At 42.8% G+C, this 20,428-nt stretch overlaps 1 protein-coding gene across 2 annotated transcripts in view; it reads right to left on the bottom strand.

The window, feature by feature from the left end:
* LOC147453094 (uncharacterized) overlaps window positions 1-17,789 on the bottom strand; it is a 36,416-nt gene extending 18,627 nt beyond the window's left edge. Inside the window, exons 1-2 of one of the 2 annotated variants that reach the window (XM_086518600.1) lie at window positions 17,561-17,789; window positions 17,277-17,396 (exon numbers count right to left, since the gene is read on the bottom strand). In XM_086518600.1, the coding sequence (XP_086374726.1) occupies window positions 17,277-17,396; window positions 17,561-17,728 (288 nt within the window). In that variant the 5' untranslated portion in view covers window positions 17,729-17,789. The remainder of the gene's footprint in view (window positions 1-17,276; window positions 17,397-17,560) is intronic. The other variant, XM_086518599.1, reaches the window with a different exon arrangement.
* Between the last annotated feature and the right edge of the window lie 2,639 nt (window positions 17,790-20,428).

Below are 20,428 nucleotides of genomic sequence, written 5' to 3'. Positions count from 1 at the left end.
GGCACCCAATTACGCAAAACGGATGATGAGTGCAAAGAGGCAATCCTTTTCGGATTGGACGAATATATCAAGTTTAATGTAGAAGTCTTCGATCCCGAGGATCTCAACAAGGCGGTAGCAATTGCTCTCTCCCAAGAGATGAAGCACAACAAGGGAAAGCCTAAGGAGAACAGTTCTCACAGTACCTCTTAGACTCCTCAGAACCCACAGAACGGTAAGAATGGTAAGAACATTAACTCTTCTAGCCAATCTTCCTCTAATCCTTCGGAAAAGAACTCACAAAATGAATATAAGGGTAAAGCTAAAACACCTGCTAAACCTAAGCTAACCTCGGATGAAAAAGCTGCGAAGGAATTATAGGAGGATACATAAAGGCAGAAGAATGAGTCATTAGAAGGTTGTTGTTATCAATGTCACGTCAAGGGTCACATTAAGGCGGCTTGTCCTAAGACAACCCCACCTAAAGAACCGAAAGCACCAACAGCTACCACAAGCACTTTAATGAACCAATCTGAGTCTTCACATGTTTTTGACACACACATTGATGAGTCTCTCTTTAAGTGTTATAGTCATGTGAAGGGTCAGCATTTTGTCAAATTGTTTGAAGTCAGTAAGGCTCCCTACCGTTTGAACAAGACTCAGGAAGAAGAGTTAGAGCAGCAACTCACGGAGTTGGTGGCCAGAGGATTTATACGTCCTAGTGTAAGTCCTTTTGCTGCTCCTATTTTGTTTGTCCGCAAGAAGGATGGTTCATCTCGTTTGTGTGTTGATTACAGGGCATTGAACAAGATGACCGTCAAGAACAAGTTTCCGATGCCTCGCATTGAGTATATCCTCGATAGGCTCAATGGGACAAAGGTTATCAATAAGGTTGATCTCAAAAGTGAATACCATCAGGTAAGGGTATTCAAAGGCGACATCTACAAGACCGCTTTTCGCACAGAGCGAGGGCAATGGGAGTATGTGGTCATGCCTTTTGGATTGACAGGTATCGTGGGTACATTTAACCGTCTCATGGTAGGCCGAATTGGTGATATGGTTGGTGTATGTGTGCTTATCTTTCTTGATGATATTCTTTTTTTTTTTGTATCATGGAAACAACATGAAAAGGATGTAGCAAGGGTATTAACCCGTTAGGATGAGTGTCAGTTGTACATTGCAGCTAAGAAATCTGAGTTTTTTCTCACTGAAGTTACTTATCTGGGTTATATCATTTCTGCAAAAGGCGTCAAGCTAGATCCCGCGAAGGTGGAACAAGGGATTTGCCCAAAACTGCATATGATGTGCGTTATTTTCTTGGTTTATGTCAAGTATATAGTTCGCACATAGAGAATTTTGCACGCATTGCCGCACAAATTACAGATGTTTGGAAACGCACCCATTACAGATGTTTTGAAACGGGTAAAGACTCGCCGACAATGCGTGGGTTTGCCCGAGGCAGCCATTGAAGCTTTCGCAGCTCTCAAGGTTGCGGTGACAGAAGCACCGTGTCTTATCCTTACCTCTTGGGATGACCCCTTTGAGGTATGGACGGATGCAAGCAATGTCGCCATAGGCGCTGTGCTTCAGCAGCATGGCCGTTTAGTTGCATTCCTTAGTCGGAAGCTCAATAGTGCAGAAAAGAACTATTCAGTTTATGATAAAGAACTTTTGTCTGTCATTCACTCTCTTAAGCATTGGAAGCATTTATTGTATAATAGAGAGTTCACAGTTCGCACAGCCCTCAAGTGGCTCCAGTCTATGCCTAATGCACATTGGAGTGATCGCCAAGCACGGTGGTCACAATTTTTTGAGCAATTTGGAGGTTTGATCGAGTATGTGCCTAGAAAATCTAACCCTATTGCAGATGCCTTGAGTCGCAAAGGACACATCCTGGCTCTCGAGTGAAGATCCACAAATTCTCTTCAGGGTGTGTCTTTCAACTGCATGAAGAACCAGTACGCAGATTTCGAGTTTGGTAAGCAATGATTGCACGCTCTTGCTTCCCAAGGGCCTAGCAACTATCTCATTCGTGATGGTTTGTTGTATTTTCGTCACCGTCTATGTGTGTTGCCCTCTCTCAGGACAACCGTATTCCACAATGCACATGACTCTCACGGGTGGACACAGGGGAATGAAAACCTCTCTGGAAAAAATAGAAAGATTCTTTTATTGGCCTAAAATGCGAAAGGATGTGTTTCGTTATGTCACACAGTGCACTATTTGTCAAAAGGTAAAAGCTCCTCGGGATAAGCAGCAAGGCCTCTCTCTTGCTTCCGCTGCCTATTCTCGATGGACCTTTTCAAGATATTTCCATGGATTTTGTGACTAATCTTCCATTTAGTTTGCATTCAAGGAACACTCAATGTTTGACAATTGTTGACCGTTTCAGCAAGTTTTGCATGTTGATTCCTTGTAAGGCCACAGTCACCACACAAGATGTAGCACGGTTGTTCATTAAGCATTTGTACCTCCTCTGTGGTTTGCCAAAGTCGATTATTTCAGATAGGGATGTTAAGTTCACATCCAACTTTTGGCGCGCACTCTTTGAAAATTTTAGCACTAAGTTCAATTTTTCATCGACTTTTCATCCACAGTCAGACGGTCAAACAGAGATTTACAATCAGTTGGCTTTTGATGTTTTAAAGTCATATGTACATGATCAGTTGTCTCATTGGGAGCTCCATCTCCCATTGGTTCAGGCTATTTTGAATGATTCTTTTTCCTCTGCCATTGGTCGAACTCCTTATGAGGCAGCCCATTCCAATCACTTTTCACTCGCTCGATCAGTCAAATGTCTGATGCCAATGCTGAGAATCAGTCGCTGGATGAGATTTCTAAGAGTGAAGCTTCGGCTAAGCAAAGGCTCAGGAGTCTTACTCACGACACGCTAACAAGCATCGTCAGGATGTTTCTATCAAGGAAGGGGATAGATTCACTTAAGAATCGTAAAGCAACGTCTTAAGCAAGTTGAGAAAAAATATCATAAGTTATCTTTCAGAATGTATGGTCCATTTCCTGTCATTAGAAAGATAAATGAGGTTTCTATGAAATTGCAATTGCCTAACTCATGGTCAATGCACAACCTTTTCCATGTTTCTTGGTTGAAAGTGTTTCAGAGAACACCTCCGAAGGACATTTCCGAAGAAGAAGAGCCCGAGATCATCGATGAAGCTAAAGTCATGGAGCCGGAGCAAGTGTTGTTATTGTATGTTGTGTCGGTTTCGCCACGGCTCAAAGAAGCAAGTCAGACAGTACTTTTTGAAGTTCAAGGATCGATGAACCCACGAGGCATTGTGGGTTGATGAAGAGTTTTTCAAAGATTGCATAGAGTTGTTGGCGGACTACAAAGAAGCCATGCAGCTCGGTACCACTACCTCACTTTAAAAAGGAGGAGATGTCACCTGCACATCTAACCCTATGTGCATGTGGCACGAATAACAAGGGGAGGGAGTCGTTGACACGTGTCTTTCCAAGTAATGCGAGTTCTGACAGGCTTGTGTTTCTTGGATGTGACGGGTAAGAAATTCTTTCCTTGGGATTACAATGACAACTGCAACGATAACAGAAGATCGTCCAATATTACAACTGGATCCTTCTCTATGTAGATGTAGTGGAAGCTCATCCCAAAGGGTGGACACACAGAGATACAACACTAAGATATCAAATTGTAATGATCAAAGATCAAATCTTTGATCTAAATGACTGTATTATCCACTAGATACAGATTGTTGTATTGGTGTATATGAAAAAATAATTGAGGTTTATGACATCTTGTTTTAAAATATTGTTATTCAATATATTATTTAATACATTTGGATAAGTATGGTTCAATTACGAGGGGATTTTCATACTTAAACAGACACACACACACACACACATTGATCCACTTACGGGTTAATGTCTAAATTTGTACATGGCTTAACCTAAGACTTACTTGTGCCACGATTGTTAGTAGTACTGTTTTGTCGGTGATTGCCTTGCATGATTTCCTCAGATTGAATGGAACTTATGTTGCTGTTGATCATTCATGATTGATGGTTCCAACTTATCAAGTTTAGTGGGGCTCTGAAAAATTCTTAGCTAGTATGGGAAACCACCTCTTTTTGTAGCTAAGTTTTGTCTTGAGTGTAACTTGGTCACTCTAGCTGGGATTGCTTCATCCAACTACACATGCATTTACACATGCTACTTATGTAGATGATGGTTATAATGTCTCATGGGTGATTACCTTGAGTCTCTATCCTGCACTTCCCTCAATGGGAGTTTGTGGTGTTTGCTATGCATAAATGAGTTGATGAATATAAGGTCTTGTAAGTGTTTACCATGTGTCAGCACTTAGTATTTTAATGTAACATAGGGTGATTACCATTAATCTTTTCCTATCACTAATTTCCATGGGTATCCCTGTCTCATGCTATGCCTATTGGAGTTGATGGGTAAATTGTCTTATGGGTCATTTTTGGACCTCCTATCACACACACACACACACACACACACACACAAAATCTTATGGCAGTGTGCCTTGTTGATTCCATAATTCCCCTGGGTGGGAAACCGGCTATGGTTAAGACTCTCTCTTTCGTAATTTCTTCCTAGATTATCTTGCACTGGGTTGCCCTTTGATTCACTGACATGCCTCCTCTCTGGGTGCTACAAACCATGGATGTCCTCACACTTTCACTCCCTTCCCTTTCCCCTAAGCTGAACCAGGGTTGGCCTTACCCTGATCCACTAAAGCCATGGATTTTCTGGCTCTGAAGCCTGGATCTTGGTCTACCTGCAAGCTCACAAAACATGGCATGGATGTTGCTGCCCAATTGAAGTCCGCTTAGCTGGTGTCGTAATATATACAGGTAAGGGATGTTTTCTCCCTCACTTAGCCTTCCAATGCTTTAAAGTCAATGTGTCTCATGTGATGGTGCTTACTGTGTGCATACCTTATCATTGAAAAACCCTCCTTCTCAGGTTACCTTCTAAAACATACTGTTGTCTTTACTGATGAAGTATAATAAACCTCTGAGCTTAATTGAAACCTCTTTGCTTGGCCTGTTGATAGTGTTGCATGGCGTGCTCTTTCAAATAGCTTTACATGATACTGTTTGGCATATTTAAGAGTGCAACAAGGACGACCTGGTGTGGTTTTTCCTAGGTTGAGCTCAGAACTTAAACTTGCTTAGCTTGCAATACTACTTGAGTTGAATGAGAATCATGAAATTTGTACATTTGGACTGTGCATCTTTACTAATCTACCCACTACCTCTCAGGTCTTTTTCTCTGTCTCCTACTTACGTCTAACCACCTGTTATGATTCACTTTGTCAAACTACTGTGCATAAATTGGGTGGTTATTTTAATTAAACCTAATGGATTTCATGGTTGTCTACCTTTGTTGGTAAATTGCTGAGGCCATGGTGGGGCTACATCTTAGGTTTTTGCCTAAGTACCTGGTGTAATTCACTTTCAACATAAACTAGGTTTAACAAAAATAGGGAGGGATGGCCTGATGTCTATCAGAATTATTTTCTTGAGCTAAAGGTAACGTATTTTGAGTGATGATCTCCTCTACTGTACAAAGAAACTGGTAATCTATACTTTGATACAATTAATGCTGCTCTGAATATGTTTTCTTTTCAGGGATATAGGATGTTATGCTATGACAAATTTTCTCTGCTATGACCTGGAGCTTGCTGGATTCACTACCTGTTCACAATACCTGCTGGTTGTTACAATTATTAGCATGCAGTTTTACTGAAATAATGGGATTTTTTTTCCTCGGATGTGCGTTTTGCCTGGCTTAAACTGTTGCTTAATCTGTTGACTAGTGGTTGGCATACCTTATGATTAATACAATTTTATGCTCATATGAAGTGAACGGTTGGGTAGTGGTCCGCATACCTTTTGGGATTTCTACTCATCTATCAACATTAATGCTTATTGGCAATTAGGATCATGTTTTTTTGTCTAATATAGCAGTAGCTAAGGCACTTATGGTGTTTTTTCAAGCATTAAAATGCTAGAATGATCCATTAATAAAGATGGGGTAGTAACATAAAATTACAACCCACTTAGTGATGTGGCTTCATTATCTGCTGAATTCTTAGCCTAGGACTCAAAATACTTAAAAAAGTTTAAACTTTGAAGATATCTTGGAAGAACACATTTTTTAATTTTTTTGAAGAATATATTACCTACTGATTTGAAGGATACGTGCTATCCAAATCATGGTATGTAAAGTTTGGAAATCAAGTTGACTGGCTCGTTTTTCAACCTGGATGACCTCCACAACTCTATAGTCTTTTGTATAGGATCATTGGAATGATGCCTCATTCTTATTATATTGTACAAAAATAAATCTAAGACTAATTTGTTTTTGTACAAATCTTTGTCCACTTATCTAAATCGAGTTTTCTTTTGAATGTTATGTTCTTTTGTGTATATGAGTTAAGTTTAATACTACTACTACAACAACAACAACAACAACACACACACACACAAACTGATTCCACTTATGACATATAACCTTGAACTTACGAGCCTCAATGCTCTGGGCGTAGCAATTTGTATATTTGGTCCACTTAGCAAATCTTTTATTAATGTTTGCTTAATGTTTGGCTCTTTACAAGTGTATGGGAATGTCATCTTACACTGCTAGGTAGGGTGGTACATTTTTAAGGCGAACTAATTAATGAGGGCACCAACTTTTGCTATTGGGTGCCCATCTTAATATGAAGGCTACTGTTTGGTTTTTGGCTTGAGGCCTGTGTAGTCTGCGCGCATTTAAATCCGTGGACTTCGAATGTGATCTGGCACTGAGGGGTCCTCATTGACATGCTTCTACATCCTTTCCTCTGTTGTAGGTAGCGCCTACCTACTTGCTAGCTGGAGAACCTCTATACCTCTTCATGGTGATGGTCCCACTAGGATGACTCTTCGTTCAGATCCCCTCTATAAAAGGTATCCCTGGTGCTCACTTAGAATTGTAACTTGTGTATGTTAGTGTGTCTGTCTATGGGTAAGAAGTGTGAGTTTCTATCATTATTGGGATACTTGGCACTATGGCTAAGGGCAAGGAAAATTAGGAAATAGTTGAGCTGGTAGACCCGACTCAATCTTTGCTAATGTAATGGAAATGGCCTATGAACTTTGAGAGTAGCGTAATTAGGAAATTAGAGAAAGAATTTTTGTGAGATTACTTTGAGAGCATAGCGGGTGAACTTAATTGATGGTAGCAACATAAACGTAGTACTTAGTTAATTTGGCATGAACAATACTTTTGCAAGAGAGAGAGTTTAGAGAACATGACAACAATTGAGGATCGGATTTATGTTAAGTCGGTCCCCCCTTCAATAGGCATCTGTATTATAGATTCTCCCATCAAGAGAGACTTGGTGCAATAGAATCTTTGTGTTCCTTGTGACCTAGGTGATGCAATGAAGATGGAAAACTCCATGCATCACGAGTATAACGTAAACTTTGCAAAAGCATTGACTATCTCAAGCCTCAGTCCCAAGGCTTCAAACACCTTCGAAGGTGGAGAGAGCTGGCGGGGAATGAGGGTAGGGAAGAGGAAGAAGAAACATTCCATCGGATAAAGAATTAGTTCCTCACTTATCATCACTCTTCTTGCTAGCATACATAATAGCATAGTTATGAAGATGGAGAAGATGGCAAGCTTAAGCATTGAAGCATGGATCTTGGTTGGATGTGCATTCCATAGCCAAAAGAGTTGGTGTAGGCTCTCAACTTCTCTACTAGCTTGGAGAAGGAGATGCATCTCTTGCACTTTGCACTTCACACAATGAGAGAGTGTGTGAGTGTGTATGGGAGAGTATACCCCCCAAGCTAGCCCCTTCATACTTTGGTCGACCCCCCCTTGTAGCTCAAGCTTGAAGCTCATTGGACCCCTGCAAGATTGGCCAATCACATGCAGGATGCATTAGAAGCAACAAGGGTAGTCTGGGGGTAAGTCTCCCCCTTTATCCTTTGAGAGAGAGGACTTGATAAATGCAAAAACAATCAATCAAATCTAATAAATTATCATTGGACCCTTTTGCTGTCACGTGCAGATCTAACTCTATGTGTATGTGGACGAGCTACTTCATGACAAGGGTTCAATTCAGTTCAGTCAGCTTAGCTTAGGAAGTGTTCTGGCACTTTCGTGAGTCTGTTCGCAGACCGTGCATGTCCAGACACTTAGAGTAGATGCATATCCTCTGGTTGCACACAGCATGATCATCAGATTTTAGTCAAAACCCATCGGGAGCATTTTTACAGTGCATAGATCTATTTTTCCTATTTTAGCCAATTTTCACTTATTATTTTTAAGTGACTTTTGTTGGAAACTAGGTAGGGCAATTTAGCAAGCCATGTACATAAGAAACCCTCGCGCTAGCACTTTCTGGCAGAAGAGGCAGCATGGACCAGACATCCAACAGCCACCTTCTCAGTAAGATCCCCCCCCCCCCCCCGCGCATGTCAACCTAGAGTTTTCAGCCATCAACAAGAATCAGCCAGCGTTTTTCAATAGTTACAGATCAGCCAGCGTTTTGCAACTTGCAGATCTACCTGGCGTTAGCAGACCACAGCAAGACACCTAGCGTTTTGGCATCATATTGCAGATCAGCCCTAGCGTTTTTGGAGCAGCATAGCAGCCCAACATTTTGCAGTTCCTCGGCGATAGAACCCACATCAGCATTAGCGTTTTCAGTTGTCAGCATCAAGACACCGCAGAACAAGTCCCGAACCTCGCAGATCTCACCTTCTCGCAGCAAATCCTCGTCGCACGGTCAAATCAGCGAGCGTCTGCAGTTTCAGCCAGGAAAACGCAGATTTCAGCATCTGCGTTTTCAGCATGTCGTCATTGCTCGTCATCATCACCATCGTCGTCACAAACTGCTGACGTGTCACTAGAGGATGGGGCCAACTTACATATGCCGGCCGAGGGGCCTAAACCCTAAGAAGAACAAGTAGCAGAAGAAGAAGAAGTCCTACCAACTTATGGGAACCCCGTCCGATGCGGCCCCCGTGACATAAAGGGATTAAAATAAAGCAAGACTCTCACACACACTCATGCAAAGCTGATGACGTGGCAGCTGTACGGAAGTTCCGAAAATTACGCTGGCTGATGACGTGGCAGGCTATACGGATTTACGCGTTTTGCGATGGCTGATGACGAGGCAGGCTGTACGGATTTTCGTAAATTACGCTGCAGCTTTTTGAAGGCTTACTGTAACTACTTTTCAGGCCAAGGGCCTTTAAATATGAGGTTAGGACTCATTCTCTGGCATGCTTCCTGGAGAAGGTGCAGAGTCTGGAGTACGGCTTGTTGTACAGTGTTGATCCAATATAAAGAAATACCGAAAGGGGCGCCAAGGTTTGGGGCCAATACTATCTGGGATGGAATTCCGTCACTCCGTGTAGCGTGTCGTCTCTCTCTCTCAATTCAGTTGTTATTGAAGTGCTAAAAGTCTGTTCAGTTGTTCTTTTCTATTGGCACGTGGTGCCCGTCTCGTCACCGACATAGAGTCAGAATTCAGCAAATAAAGATTTGCAAATTTCAGCCATTAGCGTTTTCAGATTTCAGCCCGTCTCGTCGTCGTCCGCATCGTCGTCGGCAAGTCCAGAGCATTGTAGAGATTTGTGCAATCAATAGTAGACCGCTCTCGCCATAGAGAGTGGGGCCTTCGGAGGAGGGTTTGACAACATTCTAGTGTCGTATTCTTCTCTCTATCTCTCAGTCTCAGCACCTTCATTCACAGTGTTTACCACTTTGTTTGTGATCATTTGCACTCTCACTAAAGGAACGGAAGGCTCTCCCTCCGTAAGTAAAAGGAACCTTGAGCACAGTTCAGAGCACTCATCTTGAGCAAAGTTCATCATTCACATCCGCTGCACCTTACATTGGTATCAGAGCTTTGGCAGTGTTCTGTATCACTCAAGGAAAGAACCACAGAATTTTCTTTGCTTGTTGCGGTCGCACGTAACCCAAGTCCTCTTGGACGTGTCGATTCCTAATCATGTTTTTGAAGAGTGACAGGAAACCTAGAAAGAAGGGCTTGTCCAGGCTCCCCTTGTGCATCTTTTCACTCATTGAGAGCGGACCGTGCACTTAGCGGCCGGCCACTCGACGTGAGGTGGGAAAAAGAAACCTTGGTGTGAGCGCAAGGCCACCAAGGGGTGCGCCCGTAGGAAAGAGTAGAACTCAGGTAAGAGAAGATCCTTCTCTAACACAGATTGCAAGCTAAAGAAGAACCTTAAGAACCTCAAGACCCTCAAGAACTCAAGAACGCAAAGAACCCAAGCCCCACAAGAACCCAAGTTCCTCGTGAACTTAAGAACCTAAGACTTCAGTGTATGGTCATTACCCTAAGCGGAATGGATACTTCGCATGGAGGTGATGAGCATGGCAATGGTGAAGATGAACTTTCCCCACCAGGAGGTTTTTCTGACCCTCCCTCCCCCTTCCCCATCTACGCCAGGATTGTACCAAATCCTATGGAGGCTTTGGTCAAGACGATGATGGACAAAAAGTTAGAACACGAAGCAAGAAAAGCAAAAAGAAAGGCAGAATTAGATCGTGCACACAACGAAAGAATGGCAGTCATAAAGCATGAGCACCAAGAAAGAAAAGCAGAATTGCCTCACGAGCGCGAAGAAAGCCGGTTAGCCTTTGAGCGTGAGCGTGAGCGTGAGCGTGAGCGTGAGCGTGAGCGTGAGCGTGAGCGTGAGCGTGAGCGTGAGCGTGAGCGTGAGCGTGAGCGTGAGCACGGCCGAATAGAGAGCCAAACACATGCAAGAGTTGTTCTGACTCTTTTCTAGTGTCCAGGCGCAAGATTGACAAGAATCGGGAGAAGGAGACTCTCTCAGTTTCTTTTTTTCCAAAGCACGATACACATGATTTGCATGATCAAGATATGATTATTCACGAGCATGATGATAATGATGTGATTGTTCACAAAGATGATGGTTTAGTTGATACTTTGTCTAGTGAAGCTAACCTCATTGCAGATTCGATCGATCACAAAGAACCGATCTTGGTTCTCCAGTCAAGGTCCAAAGAACCCCCACAAGAAGTATTATGTGTACGAATGATTAGTCAGCACGCATTATTCGAGTGTTTCATTCGTGATGCTTTCCTGTATTTTAGTCATCGTCTTTATGTGATTCCTTTTCATAGGCATGACATATTGTACGATGAACACGATTCACTCATGAATGAGCACGGATGTATGCTGATTACTCATGAATAGATAAAATGTTTGCATTCAAGGAATTCACATTCCATGTCTCTTTCTTTGCATGACACAGTATCTAAAAGAGCACAGGAAGAATTGAGCATCAAGCATCAGCATTTCCATTGTGTTTTGCCATAGTTGATTGATTTAGATCAGAAAGTCAAGATTCGACCCCATTGTTTGCGTGTGTTTGATGAACGGATTGGCACTCCGTCACTTTGCTCATCTGCATTGCATGCACAGTTTTTCCGAAGGAATAGTATTTTTCCAATCACTGTACATGGAATGGGTATGTTCATGTTTTTGTGTTGAAAGTGGTTTCAGGAATTTTCATCCTCATAGATTCTTGAAGAATGTAGATGCATGACTATGGACGAAGTTGAAGCATTAAAGGAGCCACAGATGACTGTCGCTTTCGGCGCCGCCCAAAGAAGCAAGCGTTGCAGACCTTTATGAAGCGCATGACCCACGCATCAGAGTGGGCCGGCAAAGAGTCCTTCCAGGATTCCAGACACTGTTGGCAATCTCCCTCGACGCCATACAGTTCGGTAGTAGTACCTCACTTTGAAAAGAGGGGATGTCACGTGCACATCTAACCATATGTGTACGTGGACGAGCTACTTCATGAAAAGGGTTCAGTTCAGTTCAGTCAGCCTAGCTTAGGAAGTGTTCTGGCACCTTTGTGAGTCTGTTCGCAGACCGTACATGTCGAGACACTTAGAGTAGATGCATATCCTCTGGTTGCACACAGCATGATCATCCGATTTCAGCCAGAACCCATCAGGAGCATTTTTACAGTGCATAGATCTATTTTCCCTATTTTAGCCAATTTTCACTTATTATTTTTTAGTGACTTTTGTTGGGAATTGGGTAGGGCAATTTAGCAAGCCAAGTACGTAAGAAACCCTAGCGCTAGCACTTTCCCGCAAGAGAGGCAGCAGGGACCAGACATCCAACAGGCACCTTCTCAGCAAGACCCCCCGGGCCCCCCCCCCCCCCCCCCCCCCCCCGGCATCTCAACCTAGCGTTTTTCGACAGTTGCAGATCAACCAAAGTTTTGCAACTTGCAGATCTACCTGGCGTTAGCAGACCACAGCAGGATACCTAGCGTTTTGGCATCAAATCGCAGATCAGCCCTAGCGTTAGCAGAATCGGCCCTAGCGTGTTTGGAGCAGCATAGCAGCCCAGCGTTTTGCAGTTTCTCGACGATAGAACCCAAATCAGCATCAGTGTTTTCAGTTTTCAGCATCAAAACACCGCAGAACAAGTCCCGAACCTCGCAGATCTCACCTTCCCGCAACAGATCCTCGCCGCACGGTCAGATCAATGAGCGTTTGCAGTTTCAGCCCGGAAAACACAGATTTCAGCATCTGCGTTTTCAGTGCGTCGTCGTTGCATCGTCGTCATCACCGGCGTCGCCGACATAGAGTCAGAATTCAGCAAATAAAGATTTGCAGATTTCAGCCATTAGCGATTTCAGATTTCAGCCCGTCTCGTCGTCGTCCTCATCGTCGGCAAGTCCAAAGCATTGAAGAGATTTGTGCAATCAATAGTAGACCGCTCTCGCCATAAAGAGTGGGGCTTTCGAAGGAGGGTTTGACAACATTTTGGTGTCGTATTCTTCTCTCTCTTATCTCTCAGTCTCAGCACCTTCATTAACAATGTTTACCACTTTGTTTGTGAACATTTGCACTCTCTCACTAAAGGAACGGAAGGCTCTCCCTTCCGTAAGTTGAGCACAGTTCGGAGCACTTATCTTCAGCAAAGTTCATCATTCACATCCACTGCACCTTACATTTGCGTCTGCATCTGATCCAAGCGACTGTGAAGTGATGCGAGGCTTGTGGAAAATGGCCATCTGCTCCTTGATGAGAGTAAGGGCGTCTTCAGATTGACCACCTCCGTCCTGAGAATTCGGCATGGTTACGCATTGAAGGGAATAACGAACACGTACAGGAGTAGGTTCTGGGACGGGTACTTCGAGAGCCGAAACTATGTCAGGAACGAGTTCGGGCTCTGGAGTTGGAAAAATCGGAAAGAATTACCACTTCGGGTGTGGTGCAGGGAGAGAACGGTGTCCGGAATCACGATCACCTCTCGCCGAGAGGATTTTCGGGTAAAACATCCTCCGGAATAGCATGAGGGCGAAATGCTGCCAGCACTGGAGGAGGGTGAGAGGCAGCGTTCGAATAATGGCAACGATGGGGGTTGGGTTTTTTTTGTACGTTGCTGGTTATTAACCCATAAGGTGCAAAGGTGATTATATATGTTGGGGCAGGCCGGTCAAAGTTTGGGTGTGTCCAGTCGCTTTGGTTAATGAACTTGGGGTTAATATTTTAATAGTTTACACTGGTAATAAATTAACCAGCGAAGAGACATCCGCAGCGTAGAAAACAGCCAATGCAAGCATTCTGCAGCCACCAGCGTTTGGAAAAAAAAAAACTCACGCCAATCTGCACCAGCCTTTGGGAAAAGGTGCCACTTGAGGAGAACCTTCGAATAAAATGGCGCATCGCTGGCTTTTTTTGGCACTTTTTTTATGTAAATTTGATTGAAAGGTTCAAGTGAAAATGGGATTTCACATGGTCTTTAAAAAATATGGGGTTGGCCGGCCACTTAAGGCATACAAAGTGGGTTTTAAATTTTGTAGCGCTGGTGGTTTTAATACATTGCGCGTTGCTGAGGTTTGACCAAAAATAAAGGCCAGTGAAGAGGCAGCCCAACATGGCGATTCAGCCCAGCGCATGGGGGAAGGAGGGGTGTGAACCTCTGGGAAGGGGTGCGAACCGTTGGAAGGTTGGTGTCAGCACAAATGGTCAAATCAGCACAGCAGTCAGTCAGCGCAGAATTTCAGCCAGCACCTCAACGATTCAGCAATTTGAAAGTTGCGCAAAGGGGATGCCTAGGGAAGGGGTGCGAGCAAGAGACTCAGCAGGGGAAGGGGCACGTCGCCTTCTGCCAGGTCAATGGTCTTCACATGAAAGGGTGCGAGCACACAAGTACGAAGGAGTGCAATTGGATGAAGGGGTACGCAAGGTTCTCAGGGTACGCCGCACACACACACATCTCGCTTCTGTTTGTTTTTATTTATATACGTAAAACAAAAAGATACTTGTTACCTCATGCTCGTGTATGTGTGCGTGTACCACCTTTCTTCTGCTTCCATACAACTCCGGGAAAGGGTTAGTGCGTAGCCACGAGGGTGAGAGGCTCACAACCTTCGGGTCCCAGAAAAAAATTTGCTCCAATACCACTGTGACGATTAGTGGTGCCTATAATTAAGACTAAAACTTCATACTTAAGATCACACTGAGACTCAAGAGACTGAATGTGTGTTTGATTGATTGAATGATTGCTTGACAATTGAGTACAATAGGCTCCTTATACATTGAATGATTGCTTGACAATTGAGTACAATAGGCTCCTTATACAGGAGACGAAGAGACAAAAATGAAAAGACACGTCTCATGGTGAAGAGACACGACTTTAGATGTAAAGAGACATCCTTTCGATGAAGAGCTGCAACCATTGGACGAAGAGTCGCAACCGTAGAGCGAAGGGTCGTGACCAATCGTCAAAAGAGTGTGGCTTTTGGCGAAGAGGCATGTCTCTTGAGCGAAGGGTCGTGACCATCCAAGCGTAGGGGTCCTCCTTGGCAAGGCACTTTGCGTATTTGCAACTAGGAGTAGATGTAATACACTAACATAGTCACAATCGTGACACAGGAACTCTTGATGCGCTCACCACAGTATCCAGTCATCTCATTCATATGAGAATCTTGATATACTAGAATCATTCATTCATCACAAGGTAGAATCAAAACGTACGTACGGATCCGTTCCATACCGTACAGACGTACTGTACGATCCGTACGGTTCAGATCGATCCGTATAAGGCACTTTTTTAAAAAAATTCTTTTTGGAAGATAAGCGTGGCTGAGAGTTTTTGATGCATTTTTGCTGACTTATGGGCGACCAAACCAGTTCTCCTTTGAGCTTTAATATGCCTGTTCAATCATCACTGTCGTCTAAAATTTGGGGTCTCTTGCAGTAGTTACACAATAGGTGGTTGTCTTGTAAACATGTCTTTAAATGTCTCCAAAAGTTGTTGCCCTCTCTTGTTTTTTATCAGAAATGTCCTAGAAAGTTTGGTAAATTACTAATTGAGTTGTTTTTTACAAAAATACATATTTTTACGTACATAAAAAATTTTCCTGTATAGAACAATGTACAGTATGTACATATACACCACGTACAATACGTTTGGTACCACCTTGATTCATCATCATCATTCATTCAAATTTCAAACAAAACTATCATTTTAATCTTGAATCAACGGATTCATTCCTGAGCTACCGTTGCTCCCGACTGCTTTCAAATGCAAATTCCTTGCAATGTCATCCTCGATTTCTTGCTCCTAGTAGTTATCTGCACACAGATAACAAGAGCTTCCAAAAACATTAATTCCACGCATACTGAAATTTTCTACAAAAACGCTAATTTTCCAAAGTTGTTGGATATAAGATCAGTGGTGTCAATGCGTAGAGCTTGTTGAGAGGATCAACTTTGCCTTCTGTCGCATATACAAATTCTCAACCGTTGAAGAGATTTTTAAAGGTCTTCTGGCAAACTTCCTTGCCGAAAATTTGTCCTATTCTTCATTCTGTTCTTCAATTCCCGCGCCGGATTTCAACTTTGTCTTTGCCTGCCCACCGAGAGATGTTATCTCTCTCAAATTCTCCACGAGAACCCATGTGTAATCTGGGATTCTTTATGGCTTATGCACTGTAAGACACAGCGATGAAGACGAGAGCACGTCCGATGCACCATGACGTGGGGGTAGGAGTGGCTAATAAGTCCGGAGTCGAGGCACGAAGATTCTTCAATAACAATTTCCAACGTGTGATACGACCGGTATGCTTTGAAAAAAGCACACGCCTGATGCTTTGATACCACTGTCATAGACTTGGGCACCCCAAGCCGGAAATATGGCACGACACACGAGAGAATCACTTAAAATACTTCACAACTTTAAAATTAGAGCCAACACGGCCCGGCATAGTTTCGTGCGGGGGAGGGGGGGATGTCACAAAGTAATCCACATTGGATTTCGCATTTCGCAGGTTCGTCTACATCCACATAGTTCACACTGAACATTCAAATGCAAACACTTTATCTAGCTCATCCAATGCAGAACTCTTAAATCACTAGCCTTACCATCCCGTCATCTCATCGAAAAGGAACCCTTGATGCATCCGGATCACCATCTAGCCATCGCATCCAAACGAAACTCTCATCTTCTATCTAGAGACCGAATGTGCACTCATTCCTCTTGCATACTCAAACAAACATGCAAATTTGAAAGAGTAAACATCCTTTCAAGCAACCATGCATAGAAGCTTCTAGGCATAATACCATCAGCCACAATATTTGTGATTACTCTAGAAAGATATAACCATAAAACTTCCGTTTACATCCAGCTAATCTGTCATGGTGAGTGGAGTTGCCCCCCATATGGGACAGGCACTACACCAAACTCCACTCCTTAATTCCCCATGACCCCTACAAACTGTAGATACTGAGACAAGACCTTTTCCACCAGACGACAATCTCCCAGACGCCCCCCCCCCCCCCCCCCCCCCCCCTCCCCACCTGCAATCCAAACTACCAAAAACTCCACAACTACTCTCGGAATCTTTCAAAGAGAGATTTCCAACCACAACTGTTCAAGAGATTCTGCCAATGCCTTTAACCATACCTTCCAATCTGTTAGTGCCTAAGCAATTTTTGCTTTTGCTTTTTTGTCTTGTGGGGACCTCAAGCAAAAGGCCTCAATAATGGCTAAGTCTCACCTTTAGCAAAATATCTCCAAAAACGCAAGGAGCCAAAACTATTTGGATGCACAAGTATAATGATCCTCTACACCTGATCCCCTGCTTGAGTTCACTTGCCAATAAATCTTTAAACTCCTCTAAATCCCCAAGTTTACAAGCAAAATGTGCCCAAATCCATGATAAGAATATCTTCAAAGACACGAGAACATGTTGATAAGAGGACCTCACCTCGGGAACTTTATCCAGAAGTTCTTGAACATAATTCTCTCCAAAGTGCCTGTGGCTTGCATCATAAAGGTCTCTGATCATTGAAGAGGGTTTAGTTTTGCTAACAGCAACAACTCTGACCTGACATGCTCAGAAAAGAAAAAGCCGAACAGATGAAATTAGTCTCTCTCTCTCTCTCTCTCTCTCTCTCTCTCTCTCTCTCTCTCTCTCTCTCTCTCTCTCTCTCTCTCTCTCTCTCTCTCTCACACTAAGCGCGCGCGTGTGCAGCAAGGAAGGTGACGGACCTGATGCGAGGCGCGCCCAGACCTTTGTGCAGCCTGGGTGACGCGATGGAGTACGTTGCGGAGAGCTTGGGCGGCTGCGCCCTCTGCAGCCGCGGCCATAGTGGAGGAGGAAAGGCTGATGGCGTTCTCCAGCTTGATGGAAATCGTGGCATCCAAACTTCCATCCATCTCATTCAGCTGCTCATCGTCCCTTTTACTCTGAAGGCAAATTTCTAGTTAGCGAGATCTCTCACACTTGAGCATAAAGCCGGGCCCAAAGCTCACCACATAGCAATTAGGAGCCAGAAAGAAAAGAAAGCAAGAAAAAGCTGAGCCTTGAACCGAATCAAAATTCAAAATTTCCATCAAGAAAGGGCAAGAGCGAAATCGAATATGCTTGAAACAAAGCGGACAAAAACACGTCAAAATCCAACTGGTTAGAAACAAAATTCCTAAACCCCCAATCCAAAAACTAATTTTCAATAAAACCCGGCCATTAGAGCAAGTTTGATGAGCTAAATTTGCAAATCTGGATAGAAATTTAAGCTTATTTTGGAAAAACCTAGCAAAGTTTTAGTCTTAAAACTCGCCAAGGCTTAAAATTTTGACCTCCCAACTGGGTCTTAATCCCTTTGGATATAAAACATCCTTGTTCTAGCCCATTTCTAGAAAAGAACATCGCAGTTCATTCAAGTAACGCTAGATGAGCTAAGAGTGATCGTGAAAACCACAAATTAAAAAGTGCAATTATTGCAAGTTGAGGCCTAGTGCATTACAATTTGGGCCTAGGATCAGAAGACCAAGGATACAATTGACAATTGATTGGAGATTAAGCTATTAAGAACCTAATGTTTTACCATTTTAGTTAACTCATTCGAGGTAGAATCGCGCAACTCTTGTGAGTCTGAAGAACATTCAATTGCAAAAATTGCTTTGGCACAAGCAGTCTTGTCAACCCGAAGTGAGAAAAACACATTGAGCAACAACAGAATTTGCTAGGAGCCAGTTTTACAGATCAAGCATAGCAGGGACTCAAGCCAAGTAGAAAATTTAGGTGTCCTAGAGCCAACTAGTAACAACAATAGCATAGCCAAGTGCAATAGAGCAATATTTACAACTCTATGGCTACAGTGGAGACAAAGTTTTGCATGTTGATTGAGAAGACCATAGGTATCTGATGAGAAGTAAAAGCAGCACAGAAGCCAAAAAACTACTGATCATAGTAAAACTAGATCCAAAGAACTCCTGGATGCTTACAAATTTTGGCGGAGCCAGGTATTGCAAGCTCAAAGACGAGGTGCAAACAGATGTTCAAGAACTTGACCCATATTGCTATAAAAAATCTACACAAGTTAATGAACCATACGGTTGGTACATATGCAATCAGGGTCATTGTACATGGACTATAGTGTTTGAGTCTACAATCAAGAGCCGCTTATAGAAAACCCAATAGATCAGCCAATTGAAGCAAGTCTTATCAGAAAGCCAAAGGCGGTATAGAAGTCAAGATGGAGTAGTCTACAGCATGATACTAAGTGTTCTAAAAGAGGAAGACAACTTGGCAGCACAAAAGAAGCAACAACTTCTCAGGAAGATCTTGACATGAATAAACAGATTGAAGTGCCACCCATAATGGTGTATTGCTCAAATTGTGGAAGAAAATGTGGACATTACCAAGAGGATCGTTCGAGGAACCCAGACAATAGGAACATATGCAAAAAAAAAGTCAACATAAGTGCGTCTAACTCATCATTTTTTATGCATTCAAGTGCTTCCACATTACCACTAGAAACACCAAGAAAAGCACTACAACTTCACAATCTGTAGGGAGATGCACATGCAAAATTGGAACCTCTAGACAACAAATTCATGTGTGAATTTAGTCAAAGCACACTGAAGGTCAAAAAGAGTGTTAGGTTTGCAAATGATCTTGCATCCACACCCAATAGTATGCAATCATCTATGAGTGATACATCAAATCCAATGTTCTTAGCATTATATGGCACACATAATTCCTATGCACATTATGTAGACTGAGATGGGAAACTGTACAAAAGGAATAGACCATGACTTGAGAGGCCTACATACCAGCTCATAGAATTATGCCCAATGATAGATCAGGAAGGATGGTTCATCTATAAAAGGAAAGAATCCATTATAGCCTGTCCTCTCTAGAGATGAATGACATTAACATAGTGAATCTAGAAATCTATCCAATCACCCACTAGAAGTCAAGCTTCAACTTTATTATCCAATGAGCACATATTATGACCGAGATGGACATAGATATAGATGAGAGTCTATAATCTATGATGCCTTGGGTCCTAAATCCACACAAGCTCAAGCCATAGGAGACCCATGATATAGACAATATCAGGGCGAAGATAATGTTATCTATAGTTTGACTTGGGGAGACATATGTCATGTTTCACGGAGGTACGTAGGAAACTATGCAGAGGTTTGCAGATGTCAAACATCGACAAAGCAACACATAGTATACCTTCACAGTCCCATAAAGTGAGATAAAACAAGAGCCAAACAGTCTTGAGCCCTGCTCATGGAGAAAGCATTAGTGATCACCCTAGGAAGGGAAAAACTACAAATCCATCAAGCGCATCTCTTAAACCAGGAACCGTAATGTAGTAAAAAGCCCTAGATCTTCTAGCCAAACCTCTTCAAAGCAAAATCCATTGCCAGATCATATGGTTGTTGGAAGCTACCAGTTGACCCAAATTCCATTAGAATATGATGACAAGTGTCTATATAAAGATCATCAAGGATAAAAGTTTCAATTGACTTCTAAAATTCAAAGTCAAAGACGACCAATCCCATAGTGTTCAACTCACAGATGCATATAGAGATGCAAATGGCAATGAATACCAAAAAGTT

This window comes from Adiantum capillus-veneris, chromosome 8 (genome assembly GCF_014529385.1).
Source record: "Adiantum capillus-veneris isolate H3 chromosome 8, ASM1452938v2, whole genome shotgun sequence".
Lineage (NCBI taxonomy): Eukaryota > Viridiplantae > Streptophyta > Polypodiopsida > Polypodiales > Pteridaceae > Adiantum > Adiantum capillus-veneris.
This window is presented reverse-complemented; position numbering and strand designations above follow the sequence as displayed.